Source organism: Lithobates pipiens, unplaced genomic scaffold (genome assembly GCF_037356315.1).
Source record: "Lithobates pipiens isolate NorthernLeopardFrog02 unplaced genomic scaffold, aLitPip1_a1.2 Scaffold_30, whole genome shotgun sequence".
NCBI lineage: Eukaryota > Metazoa > Chordata > Amphibia > Anura > Ranidae > Lithobates > Lithobates pipiens.
In genome coordinates, this window is record NW_027507791.1 from 53117303 (window position 1) to 53142313 (window position 25011).

General features: G+C 48.0%; 1 protein-coding gene across 1 annotated transcript; it reads right to left on the reverse strand.

Annotated features, from left to right (window-relative positions):
* Window positions 1–1906: 1906 nt before the first annotated feature.
* Window positions 1907–24649, reverse strand: ENSA (endosulfine alpha). Its single transcript, XM_077464226.1, has 3 exons — window positions 24476–24649; window positions 11932–12057; window positions 1907–2785 (listed from the first exon to the last, which is right to left on the reverse strand). Exons 1-3 carry the CDS (start codon window positions 24530–24532, stop codon window positions 2615–2617), a joined length of 354 nt encoding a protein of 117 aa, XP_077320352.1. The 5' UTR covers window positions 24533–24649; the 3' UTR covers window positions 1907–2614.
* Between the last annotated feature and the right edge of the window lie 362 nt (window positions 24650–25011).

Genomic DNA, 25011 nt, shown 5'->3' on the forward strand with positions numbered 1-25011 from the left:
CATATTACATACAGTGAGAATCTCCTATTTACTTGGCGTCCTCTGCAATAGGAAGTCCTGTCTCCTGGCCACCATTGGCCCACTGTTCCATCTATCATAGGCGTATCACTGTATGTAATCTGTCAGTACTCATCCTGCCCCCCTCCCGGCTGCAGATGGGCATCAATCAGGCTGCATGGATGGTAATGGTGAAGTTGCTGCACCGGTGAGGCTGCATTGATGGCACTTGTGAGTTTGCAGATGTGCATTGATCAGGCTGCATTCATTGATGGCAATGATGAGGCTGCAGATGAGCATTGACCCTTATTTTGCTTCAAAGTTCCTTATTTAAAATTGTATTTATTTTGCTGCATTGATGGCAATGGTGAGGCTGCAGATGGGCACTGACCCTTATTTTGCTTCAAAGTTCCTTATTTGAAATTTTATTTTTTACTGAAACCTCCCTTTTAAAACGAATGTTCATGTTAAAACTTGTGCATGTTATACGCTGATAAATACGGTAATTTTTAATTTATTTTTTACAAAAGGGGGGCAGGCATACCATGAGTCAAGTCCAACAAGGTGCCTGACGCCTCATAGCCTTATCTCTACACTACATGTGCTGAAGGAAGAGAAGTTCAGGAGCCCTGACGCTGCTCGAGGAACTATGCCATGCCTGCCCATTCACAGAAGCCTTTGTATTATGTGAACTCATTCACATAACACAAAGGCTTCTGTGAATGGGCAGCAGAGGGGCACACATAGGTGCTCTGTGTGTTTCTCTCCTCACACAGCCAGAATGTATCCTTCAGGAGTGCAATAAACATGTCACATATAAGTATTAGCGATAAGTCCCAGTGGACATGACATGCACCTAACTGGACTTGCCTTAACTGAAATCCTGGAATTTATATTTAAGAAAAAAAAAACTGTATATAGTAATGCATGATGTCAAACATGCTTTCAAAAACAGGAATTCTGATTTACATATACTCTAAGCCCTTGTACACACGGTCGGAGAATCCGTCGGAATGTGTCCTATCGGACCGTGTTGTCGGATAATCCGACTGTGTGTGGTATGCATCGGACTGATTCCGTCTGACCCAATTTTCCAACTTGTTGGAAATATTTCCCGACCAACTGGGCCGATAGGACATACTCCGATCAGGTGTAGAGAATTTTGATCGGACCAAGTGCCACGCATGCTCAGATCAAATTCCTACATCAAAGCTATTGGCTACTAGCATGAATGTAGTCCCATCGTAACAAAATTACGTCACTTTCTGAAAGATCGGATTTTCCGACAACCTCGTCCGACCGTGTGTATGCAACAGTTTCGGACAAGACCCGACGGACAAAATCCGACGGATTTGGTTGTCGAAATCTCCGACCGTGTGTACAGGGGCTTAGGGTTCCTTCACGAATGCATAAAGCGTATAGTTTTGTGTGTATCTGTATGCAGCTCTATAAAAAAAAAAAAAAAAGTCTATGGGCCCATTCAGACAGCGGTGCTGTGTATTAGCATAACATTTTTTTTTTTTAAAAAGGGTTCGGCGGCCACCGTCACTGGTTACAGCCAACTTGTAAATATCAATAATGTGTGAACAACGGTTGATGATTACACACTATAAAATGTTGGCCCTGAATGAGCGATTCATGCCACAGCACCGCTTGCGGCAATCATTCATGAATGACTGAAGGCCGGTCATTCTGCACATGCGACGCATGAAGAATCATTCATGGTGACGTGTGAACTTCAATAGTATGTGATTCACATCCCACTGGAATGAGCCCTAATGACCAAAAGGGCCTGCCTCTGCCAAACATAAGTAACAGGTTCTCTTCAAGTTCCATATACCACCTGTGAAAAGAACACATCACTTATAAGGGTAACTGTTTAATTAAAGCACAGAACCACCACACAGAGTACAATTTAAAATTGTGAGTGTCAGTTTTTACTTCGTAGCTCCATGTGGTGTTAAACCAGGGCAAAGATACAGGCTCATCACAATGTACCATTTGCACAAAAAGACAGACAAAGCCTACTTAAAGGATTTCATGACATCCGCTGGCTTCCATAGTAGCTCACAATTACAGGGTAGCTCTCTATTATCTTACACCACTGAAAGGTCTGACAATTTTTATGGTCTTTCTAATCCAGCCGAGGCCCTGATGAGGGGGGGGGGGGGGTGGGTCACAGGCCTCGTCCGCAGAAGACAATCGACTCCATTCACTCACATGGTCAATTTTCCAAAGGGTGGCAATATCGCCACTGTGACAAGTCTCTAGCATGCCTGTGTCACACATACAAAGGAATGCAAAACCCATAGATATATTTTACACTATATAACAACAGTCAGTTAATTGTCTTAACCAATACATCTGCACCAAGAACTCATCACACTTTGTCCATCACCCACTGCGAGTCTCTAATCAGGCAGCGGTCTTGCTGGCTTGCTTGGAAAGCGATCAGAAGCTTATACTCAGGGAGGAACGGCCAGTGAAGCATTGCAGGACAATGGGGCACCGGCCTTTCCAGCACTGACAAAGGTGACGTGTTAATGTGAGAGTCCAGCCATCCCAGCTCTATGGTACAGTGAACCGTGGACATGTCCGATCTGGGAAGGGGGCCAGGCTACCCGGCTAGCTTGCTGGTAACGAGTGACGACTTCCTCTGCGGAAGGTCCTGCGGCGTTGGGATATGATCACCAGTGACTAGGTTTTTATCTTGCCCGGCGCATGGCAGCTGCTTGTTCTTCATCTTGGCCTTTGCCATGTTGTAGTCTCCAGAATCAAAGTACTTTTGCTGCAAAAAGAAACAGAAGAAGATGTCAAGAGCGGCCTTTAATTAAAAAAAATTTTAAAAAAAAGGGAAAAAAAAAAGCATCATTCTATTCAAAGATCGCTTCACCATATATTCATCTAAGCACTAGACAGACCACAGAAAGAGCAAGCTAAAAATACAGGGGTCATCTAGTGTGGTCTACGGAAAGTCCTAGGGCTCTGAAAAAAATAAATGTAGTGTAAATATCTGTTGGCATATTTATTCCATTAATCTCAAGATGCGATCTGCTGCTTTTCCTTCATTTTTATTACAGGTATTTTTATAGCGCTGTCAATTTATGCAGCGCTTTACATATATTTTGTACAGTCACATCAGTCCCTGCCCTCAAGGAGCTTACCATCTTGGAGTGTCTTGGACTCCCCTCCTCATTGGCTAAGACAGCAGTGCAGCGACATTGGCTCCCAATGCTGTCAAAGTCAGTCAGCCAGCCAGCCAATGAGGAGAGAAAGGGGGCTGCAGCTCGGGTGCCCCCATAACAAGCTGCTTGCTGTGGCCCCCCCCCCCCCCCCCAACAGGGGGGAGGGGCCAGAAGCTTCAGCCAGGGATCAGAGTAGAGGAGGATCGGGCTGCCCTATGCAAAAACCACTGCACAGAACAGGCAAGTATAACATCTTTGTTATTTTTAACGATACATACACAAGACTTTAGAATCTCTTTGAAGTGCAAAAAAAAAAAAAAAAAAAACATTCCCTTCTGGGTGATTGATATACATTGGAGGGATTTTACCAAACATTGTTCCTACCTTTTCTTATTGTTGTTTGTTAGTGTCCATGTGCGTTTGAATCTGTATAGGGGCGTTTGATAATTATCAATCAGCTGCAGAACTTGCAGGGTTCTAATGGAGGAAAGCAGCATGGTCTGCATGCCTTTAGATGGGATTTCCCTTTAGGAAAAGCTCATAAAATTTTAGTGCAGACTTCGGGGGAAATCAGTGAGCCAATCACACAAGCAGGAAATGACATTTCCGGAGGTGTTCTCCGTACAGAAAACCTCCAGGTAGCCATATTGCATTCTACTGAAAATGACAGCACTGCAGATTGAAAAAGGAAAGGTAATTTAACAAAATTTAATTAAAATATGACTTGTGTTGCAACTGTATATTGTTGTTTTATTTGTCAATTTATTTTCCCATGAAAGTGGAGTTACCTTTATGGAAAATACAACACCTTCCATTACAAGTGGCTGCTATGGTACAGAGTTCACATCTACCTGTGTGTATAAAATATTTCATTGCCTTGTCATGGGACCCTGTACCCAAAACGTAATATATTTTTTTTACCCACAAATAGAGCTTTTTCTTTTAGTGGTATTTGATCACCGTCAGGGTTTTTTATTTTTTGCACTACAAATAAAAAAAAGAACATTTTTTAAAATAAAAGTTTTTCTTCATTTCGGTTACAAAAAAAAAAAAAAAAAAATAAAAAAAAAAAAATAAAAAAACAACCCTTTGTAAATAAGCAAGTTTACTCCTTCACTGACGGCCACTGGCAAAAAGCAGCACCGACGGCCACTGGCAAAAAGCAGCACCGACGGCCACTGGCAAAAAGCAGCACCGACGGCCACTGGCAAAAAGCAGCACCGACGGCCACTGGCAAAAAGCAGCACCGACGGCCACTGGCAAAAAGCAGCACCGACGGCCACTGGCAAAAAGCAGCACCGACCAGAGGCGCTGGCAGGTAATCATTGATGGGCAGAGTGCCATCCCTAATGGGCAATGATTGCCATCCCTGGTAGGCTCTAGTGGGCCTACCTGGTGGTCATGGGTGGCCAGACTACCGTGCCGCAATCACATGCATTGCACGGCAATCATGGGTTTAAATCAGGTAGTGAGGAAGAAACATCTCCTCCTCACTACATGTCCACACACATTTGGATCAATTTTCAGAGGAGCGGCAGTGCTTGCTGCCCTTGTGAATAAGCCCTTGGTTGCATTTGATATCGGCATTCTTAGGATTCGTTCACATATAGTTTGGGGTTGGTAAAACAGCAGGATATAATAGAAGAAGTCTATGGCCAAGTGCAGAGCCCACAGGAAAGCTGCAGGTAAACTGCATCCACAGTGTGGGGAAACTACACTGCACGAGTGTGAAAGCAGCCCTATACTATTATTATGCCCAGTGTATTGCTTCACATGGACCTGAAGATCTCTTCTTCCCTGCTGCTGGCACCACTCTGGAGACCACTAGCAAAGATAAAAGATGGAGTGTAGTTGGTATCTATGCATTGGACAGAAGCCAGCACTACAGAGGAGGCATCTGCTTACGTGGATTCTGCTCCCTGCCACAGCTTCAACTTTACAAGTAGTCCCTCTGCATTGCACTGTACAATGCTTTGGAATGGCGGGTCAACAATCCCAGACCGAGATCTGCCAGTCACCTGGCCGTGATCTACTGCTAGATTGCGAGCTACAGGTTGCTGACTCCCACTTTAAACTGACTTCATCTGCAGATTGAAGTTCATCCCTTTGATTTGTGGTCAAATAAATAGAAAGATACAAAAAGAAACAAGGTTTCTTTTTATCTGTTTTAGCAGCTAAGCAATGTTTTATTTTTTTGACAGCTCCAATTGCCAGGATTTCCTTAACACTTCAGCTGTCAACAGGGGAACCCCACTGACAGCTGCATAAGTCATCGGTTGTTAAGGATGCGGCTGCCACGCTTAACAACTGACAATTTCCAGGGTTCTTTTTTGTTTTTTACATTTCAGCTGTCCGTGAAAGAACCACTAAAAGAACCAAGCCTGAAAGTATTGGTTTCAGGTATTGGAGCATTTGCACGAGTGCCGATACTCATGCAAATGCTTATCATCGGCACAGATACGGATATCGGTGCAACCCTAGCTCCATGTAATGAACTCTAATACAAAAACAGCTTTTCCATTCCATGGATATGTTTATGAACTCAACTCATCTGAGCTCCTGAAAACACGCCTGATGTCTCTTCCTGCTAAACTACTGACAGTCACTTCCCTTCCCCCTGCCTGGAACAGAATGATAAGGACAGCAGACAGTATTTGTGCATGTCACCCTCATCATTTCATCAGCCAGTTACAACCATCCCAGTCAGCCGGATTTTAAACTTCAGCTGGTACAGACACGTCAGTAGGGGTTCAACATACAGAAGGATTGAGACCAAACGATATTGAATCATAAAAAGAAAGACATTTTTATCTCAGTATGGGGAAAACAAGCTTTTACAGTCTCCTGGAAATCCTCTTTAAAAATGAGGACAATGGAGGAAACGCAGCAATTAAATGCTGGATAGAACAATGTCTGTTCTGGAAGATAATAAGAGACTCGCCTGCAGACTTCACCACTGTGTGACAATTCAGCGGCTTCTATATTTACTATGGGGTTTATCAAAGCAGCTTATCACAAGGCCGCATGTTTTACTTTTAATTAATTTTTAACTAGTGCATGATGAGACCAGCACAGATAAAGACATTGCATGCATGGAACACCATTTATATCCATGGGGTCTCTGCACACTAAAAGAGATGCATTTTTAACAGATACATCTTCCCATCTGGTGCTGCCAATTTTGTAGCATACATGTTTACCACAACCTACAGCCCCAGTGCCCAATACATGGCACTTGCGTGCAGCCTGCCAGCTGTTGGGCACCAGTTAAGTGGCAAAGGGGTGCAAGGGGCACTGAAACACACACGGTGTTCCAGAACCCATCACTGAAAGGAACAGTACAAGTAAAGCCCCGCTGTACACATACAAAATTCCCACTACCACAGGCCCAGGGGGGGGGGGGGGGGGCAAGAGAGCATGCAGGAGCTTGTGATCAGGTACGTGATCAATGGGGTAGGAGAAGAGGCTGGGATTGGGGGAGAAGTTTAACTTACTTTCACGGTCATCCACTTGGTCATCATTGGCAGTGAAAGTTAACCCCCATGCCTCCTTGCCTTGCACTGGTGACATTTTGAGCCACCATCCCCTTTTGCATCTATGGTCAAGGAATTGAAATTTAAAACACACCCCCCCCCCCCCCCCCATGGTGATCATGGTGAAGGGGTTGAAATTAGTTTTGCATGGTGCCGCCATTTTGGATGCAATGTCTGTCTGATTTTTGTGCTTACCAAATAACGTCTAGATGTCTGAGTAAGTCAGTTAATAGCTCCGACTTGATCAAAAAAATTTAAATAAATACAAAACCCCCATACCATTGCTAGACCATTCCTACTGATTATATGTGCATAAGGATTTTTATGCCCTTTTAGGCTCCGAAATTTTTATGCCCTTTTAGGATCCCATCATCTTGGATGAGATGTCAGCAGCTCCAGCAGACTCATGATTGTGACCCAAGTCCCTCTCTCCAGTATTTCCCTTCAATCTTCCCCTGATAACCACATAAAAAAAAAAAAAAAAAAAAAAGGTTAGGTAGGCGGGTGAGGGGGGTGGTGGAGCTGGGCCAGCACAGAAAAATTAGACACTTCCAGAAGAAGAAAGGGCTATGGCGAGGGAGGGGGCTGTGCCAAGGACTCTTCCTGATGCGTCAGCTCCCTAGTAATTGCAGACATAGTGCTGCATGACCGAGCAATGGTCATTCAAACTGTGACAGTGCTGAAAATTGACCTGGGTGGGTAGGGGGTGAAAGTGCCCAATAGGCAAGTCACCTGATCTACATAACTTGCAATACCAAGCGATTCAAGATGTCTGCCCAGCAGCAAATCAGACCATAGGTAAAGCGTGCCTGACTCTCTGTATTGCCGAAACAAGTTCAAAAATCACTCACATGATGCCTCCTGAACAAATTAAATTAACAAAACAAATTAACAATAAAACTAAAATGTCCTGGTGGTACTGGGCCCAGGGATGTGGCTAAGCCCGAGACGTCACACAGGGGTGGCACTGACCTCGCAACAAAGGTCAACATAAATATGCAAAAAGTAGGAGAAGGAATGTTAAACAATATGAAGCAACACAGAGGAGAGCGAATTGATCTTTATCCTAGATTCACATTTATGCGATGCGGGAACCAGCTCGATTACAGCTTCTGCAAACCGCTGCGGGTGTCATTAACAAAATAATGACACCCCCCAGTTTAGTTCACAGATCGCAGTGCGAACTGAACAGGAGTCCCATAGGTGGGAACAATCATGCGAACAGATTCTTAGTGCGGGGAGAAACAGGTCCCTGCACTATTTTCTGCGCAAATCCAATGGGAGTTCAACTAGATAACTGTATGGCTGAACTCGGATTGCTGAGAGATCGTATGTGATCGGCACCTGCGGTGCGGGTGAGAATCACATGCAATCTCTGAGATCGCACTAGTGTGAACCCAAGCTTAAGCTGATTGAATGCGGTTCTTTTCCTTCTTTTAATCAGCGGGCTTAATGGAAAATAGCCAACAGATTTTTCCATCCACACAAAAGAGGTGGATGGGGGAACCACTCCGCCAGGACACTACATTCTGACAAGGGATCACGGCGCTGTCAGAATACACCGATCTGTGGCTGCAGCTGCTGGAGGAGGAAATCTTTCCAGCGTGTCCTTTTCACAGAAGTTAATCAACTTCTGATGAGCAGGGATGGTCACACAGGCACAAAACAGGGATTTGGCCAGTCCCTGCTAAACTGGCCAAATTTGAATCAGTCAGCTTTAGTTAGGGGTAGCTTGTCAGTTAAAGTGGTAAACCCCTTACAACCACTTTAACCTACAGGTAAGCCTAGATTAAGGCTAATTAAGAAATCTCCCAAACCTAAAAGGTTAGGGGATACTTGCAATAATAGTGGCACCGGTGTCTACGGAGCATGCGCCATAGATATCAGGTGCACTGAGCGTGCCGTTTCTAATGGCGAACATGCTGTTAGTGGGGGCACCAGCGCGCATGTGATGTCATCGTGGCTCCGGCCAGTCACAGCGCCGAAGCCGCGATACCCGGAAGTCACTCCGGGTATCATGGCGGCGACGGAGGTGGTGACCGAGGACCGCTGCGGGGGCTTCGATCTCAGGTAAGTAATTCCTTTTAAACATTTTATTGAAGATAATACAGTACACTCAGGTAAGTAATTCATAATGAGCTAGTATGCTATGCATACTAGCTCATTATGCCTTTGCCTTGCAGGGTGTCTTTCCCCCCCCCCTCTTAAGAGGCTTTACTTCCTCTTTAATATTGCTTTGAGCAGCATTATTCCCCACTCTAAGATACAGTACTTTTTTTTGGGGGGGGGGGGGGAAGCAAACATCAGTCAGGACCTGCTCTCACTTCCAAAACTGTTGTCTAGGCAAGGAGGATGCCCCTTGGCCCACAGCCTCCTGGTACACGTGATATGTCCCAGGAGGCTACAGGATGCACAGTAGGAAGCCAGATGCGGTTCCCCAGGAAGCCACAGCCAGCCTCCCATATCCAAGATGGCAGTGCTGGCTAGTCGCTCAATTTTTAAGAGAGTCAGCAGCTACAGCATTTGTAGTTGCTGACAAAAAAAAAAAAAAAAAAAAAATATATATCAAGGCTAAGTTCCTCTTTAACTAAGACCTGCTAATCCAGAATAGAATAGCTGAGAGCTATGGCTAACCGGATTTACGTGGGTTTATAACTGAGGAACATGTAAAAAGAGGCCGTAATAACGAGAAAATTGTTCACGGGATAATTATGCGAGTTCATATTTGTAAGCTTAAAGTTGTTGAAATGCTCTGTACTAAAATGGTTATAAATGTGTTAAAGTGGTATAAAACCAAAAAGAAAACATATTGCAGTTTACCAATTCTTAGATGTGATGGCTGCATTCGCTTTTCTTTTTTTTTTAGGTTTTTCTTTAGTTTCACCTGGTGATCTGGGCAATAAATCTGTTTTTCAAAAGAACAAGCTGTTCTGCAGATGTAGCAGTTACAAGGTTGAGACAAACCATTTACCACCGACAGCGGTGCTTACAATGATCAATACTACAATTATTTTTGTAAAACCTTTACCCCCCCCCCCCCCCCCAAAAAAAAACCGCTGTAATAATTGCTTATAAGGCTGGAGTTTGAATTCAATTTGTTTATCTAAATCTGCTAGTACATTATTATTATACAAGACTTGTATAGCGCCAACAGTTTACGCAGCGCTTTACAATGTATAGGGGGGACATTTAAAGCCAGACATTGGCCGTTTCAATAAAAAACGCCTGACATGTGTACGGGGCTTTAAATGTACCAGCAGATTTAGACGAACAAATTGAAGCCAAAACTCCAGCTAATACCTTATAAGCAATTGCTACAGTCGTTTTTTGTTTTTGTTTTTTTACCAAAAGGCCGGCTTCTGTCGAACGAGCATGCTGGAAAACCAGCAGCCAACCGGCTCCTGATCAGCGCTCTCAGCCAATGGCCTAAAATCTGTTCTGGAGGGAGGACAGCCCCATCAGAACAAAAAAAAAAAAAAAGAAGAACAGCAGGAGGAGCTGTCAGTTATTTTTTTTTTCCGGGTTGAATTAATGAACAAGTGGTGTGTACCAAGCTTAAAGCGGGAGTTATGGCCTTTTTTTTTTTTTTTTTTAAAGTCAGCAGCTTCAAATACTGCAGCTGCCGACTTTTAAAATATGGACACTTACCCGCCCAGCTCTCCCGCGATGTCGGCAAACGCGAAGCCGATCTGTCGCTCGGCTCTCGGGTTCTGCCACCGCCATCTTCGCTATGGGAATCAGGAAGTGAAGTCTTCTGGCTTCGCTTCCCCGTTTCCTACAGCGCATGCGCGAGTCTTGCTGCGCTATACGGATGGTTCCTGCTGTCTCTGGGACCCGTGTGCTTCCCAGCAGACAGCGGAGAAGGGACAGGAAGTGGCGTAAATACCTGCAGATTCTGCAGCTATCTATGCCCGGAAGTGAGTGCAAATGTATTATACAGATATCTGCACCCCCCTCCTCCCTGATAGGTGCCAATTCTGGCAATGGAGGGTTACAATAGGCGGAAGTTCCACTTTAGGGTGGCGCTCCGCTTTAACACTCCCCTGCTGTCTAATAGTTGCCCCCTGTGCTCCTCCATCCAGAGTGGGGGCACTCAAATACAGGAGGTGTGTTACTGGCCAGATCAGCAGGTGAAAAAAAAATAATAAAAGAAAACCAATGCAGTCACCACATCTAATGATTGGTAATCTGCAATATTTTACATTTTTAGTTTTAATACCGCTTAATGTTAATTGGCAGATCATTTTGAGTCTAAATGAACTTGTTACGGGAGTTAGAGGCACTTCATAAAAATGCAAATATATAATAATGAAGACTGAGTGCACTCCCATCCCAGACTACAGCAGATCCAGTCTGATATGCTCAGCCTCATCATGATTAATATCCTGCCATATTAAAAAACATTCAGAAGCATTCTGTGCCAGCCCTTTGCCCCTCCAGTCCTTGGAGACTGATGTGCATTAAGAGATGAACACTGAGTGATGAAAGACGTGGCCATAAAACAAAAAGGAGCCCAACAGCCTGGCCTTCCTGTCTATGGCTTTGTGGCTGTATACAGCAGGATGCCAATCTCAGTACAAGTAGTAAAGAAGGGAGTTTGGCAGACTGGCAACAGAAAAAAAAAATGTCAAAAATAGCTTACCACCCATCACATATCTTAGAAGCCCATGATGGATGCAGGCCTTAAGTGGTTAGTTCACATTATCACAAAAAACATAAAAAGGTGAACTAACACGGTACAGCCTCCCCCCATCCCTGTCCCATTGCAGAGATTTCCCTTCACTTCCTGCCCCATAGCCAACCAGGAAGTGAGAGGAAATCTATGCAAATTAAGGGAATTCATTGCCCCCCACCAGGCTCTCAAAATGAGTGTCCCCACTCGAAAATTTCAGGGTGGGTCTCAAACAGCAAGGGGTGTGGCCTTGACAGGAAGGGGTGGGTCATATTTAAAATTAGGGGGTGCACGAGTTTAGTTCGGCCTAGGGCAGCACCTAAATACACTACTGGAACTAGCACTGACCAACCATTGCACAAGCTATGTGGGCACCGACCGCTCATTACCCATGAAGGCAAGTACAGTGGGGACGGTGGGGGAAGTGTACAGTATTCATTCACCTTTTCATTTGTTCTGAAAAGGTGAATTCACACTTTAGGTCTACAGAGCAATATAAAACTCAGGAAAGTATTTTTTTTTGTTCTCTAGACAGGCCACCTACCCCTTTCTGAAGCCTCTTCATGAGGAAGTCCGATCCTCCTGGCTTCTGCCCTAGATTGGGATATTTGGACTTCAGTTTTTGCTCTTCTGCTTTTTCAGGTGTAACCACTTCCTTCTCCTGGGAATCCTAAAAAAGGAAAATATAGTGATATAAGAGACACAAAAAGGACCAAACAAAACCGCTGAATAATTTACCAATTAACTAAAAAAAAAAAAAAAAAAAAAAAAAAAAAAGGCAAAAGTCAAAGTATATTTGTGGCAAAGGCAAGCTTCCTGAGATTACAGAATGACCCGGGTGAACCTTTTTTGAAAAGGTTTTTCTTATAGGCTACGTATAGCAATTTTGTATACATTTTCTGTATCATCACAACTTAAAAAGCCACAAAAGATCACTTTTTTTTGTCTCTTTGCTCTCCTATTATACAGCAGTCTGTGGTTTACAGAGCTCAATAGTTCAAGCTTAAAATGAGTTCTAAAGGCAGAAGATTTTTTATCTTATTGCTTGCATTAAGATACAAAAAGGTGTGTGTTTTTTTTTTATATTTTTTTTTTTTTTTTTATGTAGCAGCCTCCCCAGCACCCCCCAATTACCTACCAGAGCCCCATTCTCTGTCCAGCGATGTCCACGAATGCCTAAGCCATCCAGGACTCTCCTTCTGATTGGCTGAGAAACAGCAGCGGCACCACTGGCTCCCGCGGCTGTCAAAGTCACTCAGCCAATTAGGGTAGAGAGGGGGTGGGGCTCCGTGTATGAATGGATATACAGAGCTGTGACTTGGCTCCAGTGCCCCCATAGGAAGCTTCCGATTGTGGGGGGTCACTCAATAGGAGGGCGGGGTCAGGAGCAACGAAGAGGGACCCGAGAAGAGGAGGATCCAGGCTGCTCAGTGCAAAATCAACTGCAGAGGAGGAAAATATAACATGTTTGTTTTTTGTTTTTTAAAACGAGACTTTACAAATCACTTTAAAGTGCTACTAAGCACAGGACCCTGCATTCACTATATCTGGTCTCCCATAGTACACAGAATATGGAAATACTATTATTTAATAAAAAATAACTTTTCTCGTCAGCAGTATATAGCAGTCTTGTGACTTCTATCAGTGTCTGGTTAAAGCTTGTAGGAGGAGTTTTCATTCTCCTCTGACTGTCCAATGAGGCTGCAGGACCCCTGACTGGACAGTGCCAGTTAGCCCTGTGCTGATCACATGCACTCTCCCAAGGGAAAAAAAAAAAAAAAAAAAAAAACACACACGCCTTCTCTAGCAATACACACATAACTGAGCATGTGCAGAGCGACTCCACAGGCTCCATCTCAGGAGATGGATTGGGGGCAGTGGAAGAAGGGGAGGATCGAAGAAGACAGGATCAAACAGCCTTTTTACTAGTGATGCACCGAAATTTCGGCCGCCGAAACATATCGGCCGAAAATGCCCTTTTCGGCATTTTGCCGAAAGAGAAAAACGGCCGATAATGGAGCCGAAAATGGGGCGTGGCCTGGGTGGGGGCGGGGCTCCGCCCCCTCCCCTGGTGACGCCCATCATGGGGGGTGCATAGCGCAGGAGAGCCGCCTCCGCCGCCTGTTTGATCAAAGCGCCGGGAACATCACAGCTTTCATTTCAACAGCTGTGTGTTTCCGGCCGCGCGCCGTCACACACAGCCCCTCCCCCTTGTCCGGACACTTAGATAGACAGATCATCCGCAGGATTGGACGGATGATCTGTCTATCAAAGTGCCCGGACAAGGGGGAGGGGCTGTGTGTGACGGCGCGCGGCCGGGAACACACAGCTATTGAAATGAAAGCTGTGATGTTCCCGGCGCTGTGATCAAACAGGCGGCGGAGGCGGCTCTCTTCCCTGCACAGGCTGGCTGCAATGGGACACACACTTGGCTGTCTGGCTGCAATGGGACACACACTTGGCTGTCTGGCTGCAATGGGACACACACTTGGCTGCAATACACACTTGGCTGTCTGGCTGCAAAGGGGGACACACTGGCTGCAAAGGGGGACACACTGGCTGCAAAGGGGGACAGGCTGCAATGGGGCACACTGGCTGCAATGGGACACTGGCACACTGGCTGCAATGGGACACTGGCACACTGGCTGCAATGGGACACTGGCACACTGGCTGCAATGGGACACTGGCACACTGGCTGCAATGGGACACTGGCACACTGGCTGCAATGGGACACTGGCACACTGGCTGCAATGGGGCACAGGCACACTGGCTGCAATGGGGCACAGGCACACTGGCTGCAATGGGGCACAGGCACACTGGCTGCAATGGGGCACAGGCACACTGGCTGCAATGATGCACAGGCACACTGGCTGCAATGGGGGACACTGGCCTGCAATGGGGGATGCCTCCTGTACCACGTTCTCTGACCATCTCCTGTACCGTGTCCCCAGTCTCTGACCATCTCCTGTACCGTGTCCCCAGTCTCTGACCATCTCCTGTACCGTGTCCCCAGTCTCTGACCACCTCCTGTACCGTGTCCCCAGTCTCTGACCACCTCCTGTACCGTGTCCCCAGTCTCTGACCACCTCCTGAACCGTGTCCCCAGTCTCTGACCACCTCCTGAACCGTGTCCCCAGTCTCTGACCACCTCCTGTACCATGTCCCCAGTCTCTGACCACCTCCTGTACCATGCATGCAGTCTCTGACCACCTCCTGTACCATGTCCCCAGTCTCTGACCACCTCCTGTATAAAAATATTTTTTTAAAACAGTCATTTTCGGTATCGGTATCGGTTTCGGTTTTCGGCCTAGTGTATTTTTCATTTTCGGTATCGGTTTCGGCACCAAAAAACCCATTCGGTGCATCCCTACTTTTTACACAATGCAGAGGATTAACCCCCTTAGATTCCAGAGTGAGTATAACAAGCATGCTTTACTGCCTATACAGACTGAGTTTACTGTTGTGGGTTTAGAAACACTACGTTTCCTTAACACCAAATGGGTTAGAACAATGATTCATCCCTAATTGGATGGCTTTATCCTGGGCTTACATTCTATGTTCATACATCTTCTCAGTGGCGACTTTGTCTGCACAGTAACTTCCAATAGATTTGAATTATCTATAGTGCTGCAGTACCGTCCCAATTGGAGTCTATGGGTGGTTGGCGAGTGGGGGAATCCCGCATTAAGACGATATATAGAAGGTTGCCCTCTGCCTTGTGTGCTCAGCCTTTTTGAGACACAACATTAAACAAGCACATTGCAATGAAGTTAACACTCCCAGCTGTTGCAACTGCTGTTCAGGAAAACTCCCAAAAAACATTAATAGATCAGCATGACAGCCAAAATGTAATATCCCTCGCTACAAGTTTTAGGAACTGATGTAACGGGGAAGAAATATTTTAAAAGGACAACATTAGCCCAATCAAAAGGAACTTAAAGTGGTTGTAAACCCTTACAACACACTTTGACCTACAGGTAAGCCTAGATTAAGGCTTACCTGTAGGTCCAAGAAATATCTCCTAAACCTACACGGTTTAGGAGATATTTGCCGAAAGACAGGCACCGCTGTCTACGGCGCATGCACCGTAGACAGTGGCACGCAGGTGCACTGAGCGCGCCGCTGTCTATGGCAATATGCCGCGAGTGGCAGCTCCCGTGCGCATGCGCGGGAGTGAGGTCATTGCGACTTCGCCGAATGAAAGCGGCGGAACAGCGAGACCCACGAGAAGATGGAGGCTCCGGACTACAGGGGACAGCAGTAACTTCGCTGGCTCCTGTGTCAGGTAAGTGACACATAATGGGGTAGTATGCGATGCATAGTAGTCCATTATGCTTTACCTTTGCAGGGAATCAAAGAGGAAGTAAACCCATCAGGATTAACTTCCTCTTGAAGGGTCTATAACCACTTAAAGACCGGAAGGATTTGCCCCCTTAAGGACCAGGCCATTTTTTGGCGATACGACACTGCGTTGCTTTAACTGACAATTGTGCGGTCGTGCGACGTTGTACCCAAACAAAAATCAACGTCCCCCCCCCCACAAATAGAGATTTATTTTGCCGGTATTTGATCACCGCTGCAGTTTTACATTTGTTCTATAAACAAAGAGCAACAATTTTGAAAAAAAAATATAATATATTATATATATATATTTATTACATACACCAGTTTAGGCCGAGATAGAGATTATATATATATATATACACACACACACACACACACACACACATTTTTGGTTAAATCGTAATAAGTGTATATTAATTGGTTTGCGCAAAAGTTATCACAGCTACAAAACTAGGAGATAGATTTAGGGACTTATTTTAAATTGTTTTTACTGGTACCGGCGGCGATCTGCAGGACTGCGACATTGCGCCGGACAAATCTGACCCCAAATGACACTTTTTGGGGACCAGTGACATTATTACATCGATCAGTGCTATAAAAATACACTGATCAATGTTAAGAAAAAAAAAAAAAAAGACACTGTCAGGGAAGGGGTTAAGTGTGGTTCCCTGGGTGTGCTCTAACTGTAGGGTGGATGGGCTGCCTGGGACATGACAGAGATCACTGTTCCCGATCACTGGGGACATTAGATCTGTCACGTCATCTGTCAGAATGGGGATCCGCCTTATTTACAAAGACAGATCCTCATTCTACCTTTGTACTAGGCAGATCACCGGCAGAGTCCGCCTGACCTGCAGGCACGCTTCTGCAGCATGCGCGAGCTGCAACTGCACCTGCGTACGATGACGGCGGTTTGCTCAGGAGAGGCAACCTGCCACAGTACAACTGCGGCGGCTGGTCTCTAAGTGGTTAAAGAGGCAAGCAAGCTGAATATGCAATGGACTCACAAGGGTCATTGTGAAAGATCATGTATATTTTTCAGGCCTAATGAATTCTTGGCTCCTATGACATGACCAGCCTTAAAGACCCGTATATGGGGTGAGCTACGCTGCTCATTCATGGCAGATAAATAGGGATGAGCCGAACACCCCCCTGTTCGGTTCGCACCAGAACCTGCGAACAGACCTAAACTTCGTGTGAACTTTAGAACCCTATTAAAGTCTATGGGACTCGAACGTTCACAATCTAAAGTGCTCATTTTAAAGGGTAATATGCAGGTTACTGTCCTAAAAAGTGTTTGGGGACCCGGGTCCTACCCCAGGGGACATGGATCAATGCAAAAAGAAGTTTTAAAAACAGCAGTTTTTTCAGGAGCAGTGATTTTAATAATGATTAAAGTGAAACAATAAAAGTGTAATATTCCTTTAAATTTCGTAGCTGGGGGGTGTCTATAGTATGCCTGTGAAGGGGCGCATGTTTCCCGTGCTTAGAACTGTCCCTGCACAAAGTGTCATTTGTGCAGGAAAAAAAGTCTTTTAAAATCACTTGCGGCTAAATTGTCGGCTCCCCGTAATACAGAGAACACTCAATGGAGTGTTCTCTGTATTAGCCGACAATTCATTCATTCATTGATTTAAAAAAAAAAAAAAAAAGCGTGGGGGTTCCCCCAAATTCAATTACCAGGCCCTTCAGGTCTGACATGGATATTAAGGGGAACCCCGTGTCAAATTTAAAAAAAAAAAAATGACGTGGGGGTCCCCCTAAATATCCATACCAGACCCTTTATCCGAGCACGCAACCTGGCAGGCCGCAGGAAAAGAGGGGGGGGACGAGAGAGCGGCCCCCCCTCCCTCCTGAACCGTACCAGGCCACATACCCTCAACATTGGGAGGATGCTTTGGGGGTCTGTGACCCCTCAAAGCACCTTGTCCCCATGTTGATAAGGACAAGGGCCTCATCCTCACAACCCTGGCCGTTGGTTGTGAGGGTCTGCGGGCGGGGGGCTTATCAGAATCTGGAAGCCCCCTTTAACAAGGGGACCCCCAGATCCCGGCCCCCCCCCGTTTGAAATGGTAAGGAGGTACAAAAGTACCCCTACCATTTCACAAAGAAAGTGTCAAAATGGTTAAATAAGACAAACACACTTTTGAAAAATTCCTTTATTAAAAATGAAAAAAATCAAAAAAAGATTCCAGCGGTGCTAATCCACTCTTGCTATCCAGCGACGGATCTCCGGGGTCCAGCCCTCCTAATATAAGAAACGTCAGCGCTGGGCTCTCTGCAGTGTCTCCGGAGTGGAGACAGAAGAAGGATGTATGGACAGCGCTGGACTGAGAGATCCCCCGTCGCTGGATATGATCATCCATCGCTGGACCCCGGACTTCAACTGCTGTCTCCGTCCTCACTGGATAGATTGAGACCATTGGCTCCCGCTGCTCTCAATTAAATCCAGTGACACAGGAGCCAGGACCGAGTCCTGCTGTCAGTGTCAATGGACGCAGCAGCAGAACTCATAAGCTTACCCGCACGACTGCCGACATGGAAAGTGCCAAACCCCCCTCCACGGGTGCACCGATAAGGATGAGCCAGGAGCGCCGCTGGGCGACCCAAGAACCGGGGGATCCGGGCTGCTCTGTGCAAAGCCAACTGCACAGAGCAGGCAAGTATACAGTGAGTGAAAAAAGTATTGGATCCCCTGCTGATTTTGTACGTTTGCCCACTGGACAGAGAAATTACCAGTCTATAGTTTTAATGGTCGGTTTATTATAACAGTGAGAGACAGAACAACAACAGAAATATCCAGAAAAACGCATTTCAAAAACATTATAAATTGATTTGCATTTTAATGAGTGAAATAAATATTTCTTTGATCCCCCATCAATTAGCAAGATTTCTGTTTTCCAGGTGTCTTCTATACAGGTAACAAGCTGAGATTAGGAGCACGCTCTTAACCACTTGAGATCCGCGCTATAGCCAAATGACGGCTACAGCGCGGATCTCCTTTTCCGGGACGACGTCAATAGACGTCGTCCCGTGAACGAGCGCCCTGCGCGCCCCCCTGTGATCGGCGTGTCTACGAGACTCGCCTGATCACCGATCCGTGCAAGGGGTCGATACCGACCCCTTATCACGTGATCAGCTGTCAGCCAATGACAGCTGATCATGTGATATAACGGAGCCGGTAATCGGCTATTATTCCTCCTCGCGCTGACAGCGCGAGGAGAAAAAAAAAAAGCCGATCACCGGCGCCCGTGATCGGGACATCAGTCCCGATCATGGCCAGCCCTGAAGGTGCCCACCTGCCCCCTGCCAGTGCCACATTAAAAAAAGTAAAGTCAGTGCCCCCCAGCAGTGCCCACAGTGCCACCCAGCAGTGCCCACAATCTGCCTCAACAAAGGTGCTGCACCCCAGTGCCATATCCGTGCCCATCAGTGTCATCTACCAGTGCCCAGCAGTGCCGCCCATCAGTGCCCAGCAGTGCCACCTATCAGAGCCACCAATCAGTGCCCATCAGTGGTACCTCTCAGTGCCCATCAGTGCCACCCATCTGTGCCACCTTATCTGTGCCCATCTTTGCCCATCAGTGCCGCCTTATCTGTGCCTATTAGTGCCGCCTTAACTATGCCTATCAGTGCCCACCAGTGCAGCCTATCAGTGCCCACCAATGCAGCCCACCAGTGCCGCCTCATCAGCGCACTTCAATGAAGGAGAAAAATGACCAGTTTGCAAAATTTTATAACAAACTATTAAACATGATTTTTTTTTTTTTTTTTTTGCATCTTTTTTTGTTTGTTTAGCAAAAAATAAAACTCCGAGCTGTAACTAAATACCACCAAAAGAAAGCTCTATTTGTGGGAAAAAAATGATAAAAATGTCATTTGGGTACAGTGTTGTATGCCCGCACAATTGTCATTCAAAGTGCATCAGCGCTGAAAGCTGAAAATTGGTCTGGGACTGAGGGGGGTTTAAGTGCCCAGTAAGCAAGTGGTTAAAGGGAGTGCTCCTAATCTCAGCTTGTTACCCGTATAAAAGACACCTGTCCACAGAAGCAATCAGATTCCAATCACTCCACCATGGCCAAGACCAAAGAGCTGTCCGAGGATGTCGGGGGACAAGATTGTAGACCTCCACAAGGCTGGAATGGGCTTAAAGACCATCGCCAAGCAGCTTGGTGATTGGGTGACAACAGTTGGTGCGATTATTCACAAATGGAAGAAACACAAAATAACGGTCCATCTCCCTCGGTCTGGGGCTCCATGCAAGATCTCACCTCATGGAGCTTCAATGATCATGAGAACGGTGAGGCATCAGCCCAGAACTACACGAGAGAATCTTGTCAATGATCTCAAGGCAGCTGGGACCATAGTCACCAGGAAAATGATTGGTAACACACTACACCCTAAAGGACTGAAATCCTGCAGTGTCCGCAAGATCCCCCTGCTCAAGAAAGCACATGTACAGCCCGTCTGAATTTTGCTAATGAACATTTGAAGGATTCAGAGGAGAACTGGGCGAAAGTGTTTGTGGTCAGATGAGAGCCAAACTCCAGCTCTTTGGCATTAACTCCACTCACCATGAGGAGGAGGAAAGCTGCCTATGACCAAGAACACCATCCCCACCGTCATACACAGGAGGTGGAAACATTATGCTTTGGGGGCGTTTTTCTGCTAAGTGGGCAGGACAACTTCACTGCATCAAAAAGGGACGATGGATGGGCCCATGTACTGTCAAATCTTGGGTGAGAACCTCCCTCAGCCAAGACATTGAAAAATGGGTCATGGATGGGTATTCCAGCATGACAGTGACCCAAAACACACGACCAAGGCAACAAAGGAGTGGCTCAAGCAGAAGCACATTAAGGTCCTGGAGTGGCCTAGCCAATCTCCAGATCTTAATCCCATCGAAAATATGTGGAGGGAGCTGAAGGTTCGAGTTACCAAATGTCAGACTCAAAACCTTCATGAAGTGGAGAGGATCTGCATAGAGGAGTGGGGACAAAATCCCTCCTGAGATGTTGGCAAACCTGGTGGCCAACTACAAGAATCGTCTGACCTCTGTGATTGCCAACAAGGGTTTTGCCACCAAGTACTGTGTTGTGAAGGGGTCAAATATTTATTTCACTCATTAAAATGCAAATCTATTTATAACTTTTTTGAAATGCGTTTTTTTGGATATTTTTGTTATTTTGTCTCTCACTGTTAAAATAAACCTACCATTAAAATTATAAACCGATCATTTCTTTGTCAGTGGGCAAATGTACAAAAGCAGCAGGGGATCAAATACATTTTTCCTAAGGGCCGGTTCACACAGGGGGCGACACAAGGCGACACGACTTGCCGTGCCGCGACCTGACAAGTCGCCCCCGTTCTGTACAATGGAACCGTTATAAGAGGAGCGACTCGAGTCGCTCCGACTCAGAAAAAAGGTTCCTGTACTACTTTTGGGCGACCTCGGGGCGACTTGCATTGACTTCTATACAGAAGTAATTTGCAAGTCGCCGCTGAGGTCGCGGCGAGGCAAGTCGCGTCGCCTCGCATCGCCCCCTGTGTGAACCGAGCCTCATTGTAAAATGTTTGTTATTTTATTAGAGAAAAAAAAAACAAAAAAAAAAAAAAAAACCCAACAACTTTACAGTCACTTTAAGAAGTAGGCGAGGACGTGTCCCGAGCCCCGCGGAGGAGCCGTGTGCTAACTAGGGATGCATCGAAATTTCAACCGCTGAAACATTGGCGGTTGAAACAGTTTGCCGAAAGAGAAATGTTGCACCTAAAAAAAGGGGCGGGGCCACCCAGACAGGTGCCGCACATGTTTTCATCCTAACGCGCCCCTCAGAGTCCCCCCTCCCTCCTCCTCCTCCTCCTCCTCTTCTCACTTCTGTCACACACAGCCTTCTCTAATGCCTGGTAATGCATATCACGCTATGTGTCAAAGCTGGATCTGAATCGCCATGCAGCCAATGTCCCGCCTCCTAGACGGCCTCTTGTGATTGACAGCACTCTGATCCAATGCTAGGAATCACTGTCCCATGTGTCATAGGAGGCGGGACATCGTTACATCGGCTGCACAGAGATTCAGATCCAGTTCTGACACACAGCATGACGTGCATTACCAGGCACTGTGGAGGCTGTGTAGGGCAGGATTGAGAAGAGGAGGCGGTAGACGTAATGGGCACTGGCAACTGGCAAGGCTGCTACATCTGATGGGCATGGGCACTGGTGGATGCTACATATGGACACAGACACTGGTGAGGCTGCCTGAAGGGCACAGGCAGGCTGCTACAACTGACTGGTAGGTGCATCTGACAGGCACTGGTGAAGCTGCATTTGATGGACACTGGTGAGGCTGCATTGATCTCCTGTACCATGACCCCAGTCTCTGACCATCGCCCGTACCATGACCCCAGTCTCTGACCATCGCCCGTACCATGACCCCAGTCTCTGACCATCGCCCTTACCATGACCCCAGTCTCTGACCATCGCCCCCTTACCGTGACCCCAGTCTCTGACCATCGCCCCCTTACCGTGACCCCAGTCTCTGACCATCGCCCGTATCGTGACCCCAGTCTCTGACCATCGCCCGTATCGTGAACCCAGTCTCTGACCATCTCCTGTACCATGTCCCCAGTCTCTGACCATCTCCCGTACCATGTCCCCAGTCTCTGACCATCTCCCGTACCATGTCCCCAGTCTCTGACCATCTCCCGTACCATGTCCCCAGTCTCTGACCATCTCCCGTACCATGTCCCCAGTCTCTGACCATCTCCCGTACCATGTCCCCAGTCTCTGACCATCGCCCGTACCATGTCCCCAGTCTCTGACCATCGCCCGTACCATGTCCCCAGTCTCTGACCATCGCCCGTACCATGTCCCCAGTCTCTGACCATCTCCTGTATAAAAATATTTTTAAAAAACAGTCACTTTCGGTATCCTAACCCCCGAGGGGGAGCTCCGGGGACGTGGCTCCTAACCCCCGAAGGGGAGCTCCGGGGACGTGGCTCCTAACCCCCGAGGGGGAGCTCCGGGGACGTGGCTCCTAACCCCCGAGGGGGAGCTCCGGGGGACGTGGCTCCTAACCCCCGAGGGGGAGCTCCGGGGGACGTGGCTCCTAACCCCCGAGGGGGAGCTCCGGGGGACGTGGCTCCTAACCCCCGAGGGGGAGCTCCGGGGGACGTGGCTCCTAACCCCCGAGGGGGAGCTCCGGGGGACGTGGCTCCTAACCCCCGAGGGGGAGCTCCGGGGGACGTGGCTCCTAACCCCCGAGGGGGAGCTCCGGGGGACGTGGCTCCTAACCCCCGAGGGGGAGCTCCGGGGGACGTGGCTCCTAACCCCCGAGGGGGAGCTCCGGGGGACGTGGCTCCTAACCCCCGAGGGGGAGCTCCGGGGGACGTGGCTCCTAACCCCCGAGGGGGAGCTCCGGGGGACGTGGCTCCTAACCCCCGAGGGGGAGCTCCGGGGGACGTGGCTCCTAACCCCCGAGGGGGAGCTCCGGGGGACGTGGCTCCTAACCCCCGAGGGGGAGCTCCGGGGGACGTGGCTCCTAACCCCCGAGGGGGAGCTCCGGGGGACGTGGCTCCTAACCCCCGAGGGGGAGCTCCGGGGGACGTGGCTCCTAACCCCCGAGGGGGAGCTCCGGGGGACGTGGCTCCTAACCCCCGAGGGGGAGCTTCGGGGGACGTGCCCTAACCCCCGAGGAGGAGCTTCGGGGGACGTGCCCTAACACCCGAGGAGGAGCTTCGGGGGACGTGCCCTAACATCCGAGGAGGAGCTTCGGGGGACGTGCCCTAACACCCGAGGAGGAGCTTCGGGGGACGTGCCCTAACACCCGAGGAGGAGCTTCGGGGGACGTGCCCTAACATCCGAGGAGGAGCTTCGGGGGACGTGCCCTAACACCCGAGGAGGAGCTTCGGGGGACGTGCCCTAACACCCGAGGAGGAGCTTCGGGGGACGTGTCCTAACACCCGAGGAGGAGCTCCGGGTACAACATGTTCTGGTCAAAACTGAAACGGAGGGAACACGTTTTGGTCACTGACTGGAAAACGGAGAGGACATGGCGATTGAGGAGGAACTGAGAAGACACGGGCCTTTCCATTCCGGTTGTTATGGAGGAGCTCTGGGGAAACATTTCAACTTCCATTGAGGAGCACTTGGTTTTTAAGGAGGACCTGAATGTCTTTGGCCAGTAAGGAGGAGCTCCGAAGACACATTCTGGTCATTATGGAGGAGCTCCGGGGACACATTCTGGTCATTATGGAGGAGCTCCGGGGACAGATTCTGGTCATTATGGAGGAGCTCCGGGGACAGATTGTAGACATTTAGGAGGCACTTCGGGGTTAAGATCCGGTCATACATTCCAGTCATTATGGAGGAACTCTAGAGACATTCCTGGCCCCTTCCGATATAAGAAACCCCCGGAGGACCCCAAGGTGAGCGATGTAGGTACACCCAGCATCGGGGTCACCAGGAAGCAGTAGGGTGACCCTCCATACATAACACACAGTATGGAGACTGATGGTACCCAGGGGCCCCTGTGCTGGGCCCTCCATATGTCCCCTCAGACTGGTGACTGACCCAAGAGACCCCAACATTTCACCCAGAGGGTACCAGCCCCGCCCACTCATCCTCACCTCCCACAATGCACCGGGGTCCCCACTTATGACCCCCCCCCCCGCGGAGCCGTCTACCTGGGGCCCCCCGCACCTCACAGCTGTCACTCAGCCTCCCCCGGGCCGGCAAACCCCCATTACCTGCTTCTCCTCGCCGCTCTCTTCCAAGGTCACGTCCCCTTCGTATTTCTCCGACATGATGCCGCGACAGGGACCGAGAACGGCGGCTTCCCCCCAGCAACGGGCGCGCTTCACTTTCTCCGCTTCAAAATGGCGACCGCCTGACGTCACACGAGAGCGAGAAGCGACCTCTCTACCCACCGCTGCCAGAGGAAGGCGGGAGGCCGCCAATCTGCTCCAGCGGTGACATCATGCGAGGCCAATCGTCGGAGAAAGCGGAAGGGGGGTTGACCAATAAGCGGGCGGGAGGGAGTGTGGAGGCGGGTGAGGGAATTTTATCGGCCAATCAGAATTAGGTCGTGACTGGGCTCTGTTGCCATGGGAGAGATGCATCACAGTGCAGATATATGTGTGTGTGGTGATCAGAGGGATGGAGTGTGCTGTGTACAGCCTGTCATCTGATCATCATACACTAAATGTCATCATCATACACACTGATCATCACCATACATTGATCATCACCATACAGTGATCATCATACCTTGATCATCACCATA

Coding starts and splice junctions, on each gene's coding strand:
- ENSA (XM_077464226.1), bottom strand. CDS start 24,532: ATGTCGGAGAAATACGAAGGGGACGTGACCTTGGAAGAGAGCGGCGAG. Junction 12,058..24,475: donor AGAGCGGCGAGGAGAAGCAG/GTAATGGGGGTT, acceptor TTCCTTTTTTAG/GATTCCCAGGAGAAGGAAGT. Junction 2,786..11,931: donor TGAAGAGGCTTCAGAAAGGG/GTAGGTGGCCTG, acceptor TTCTTTTTGCAG/CAAAAGTACTTTGATTCTGG.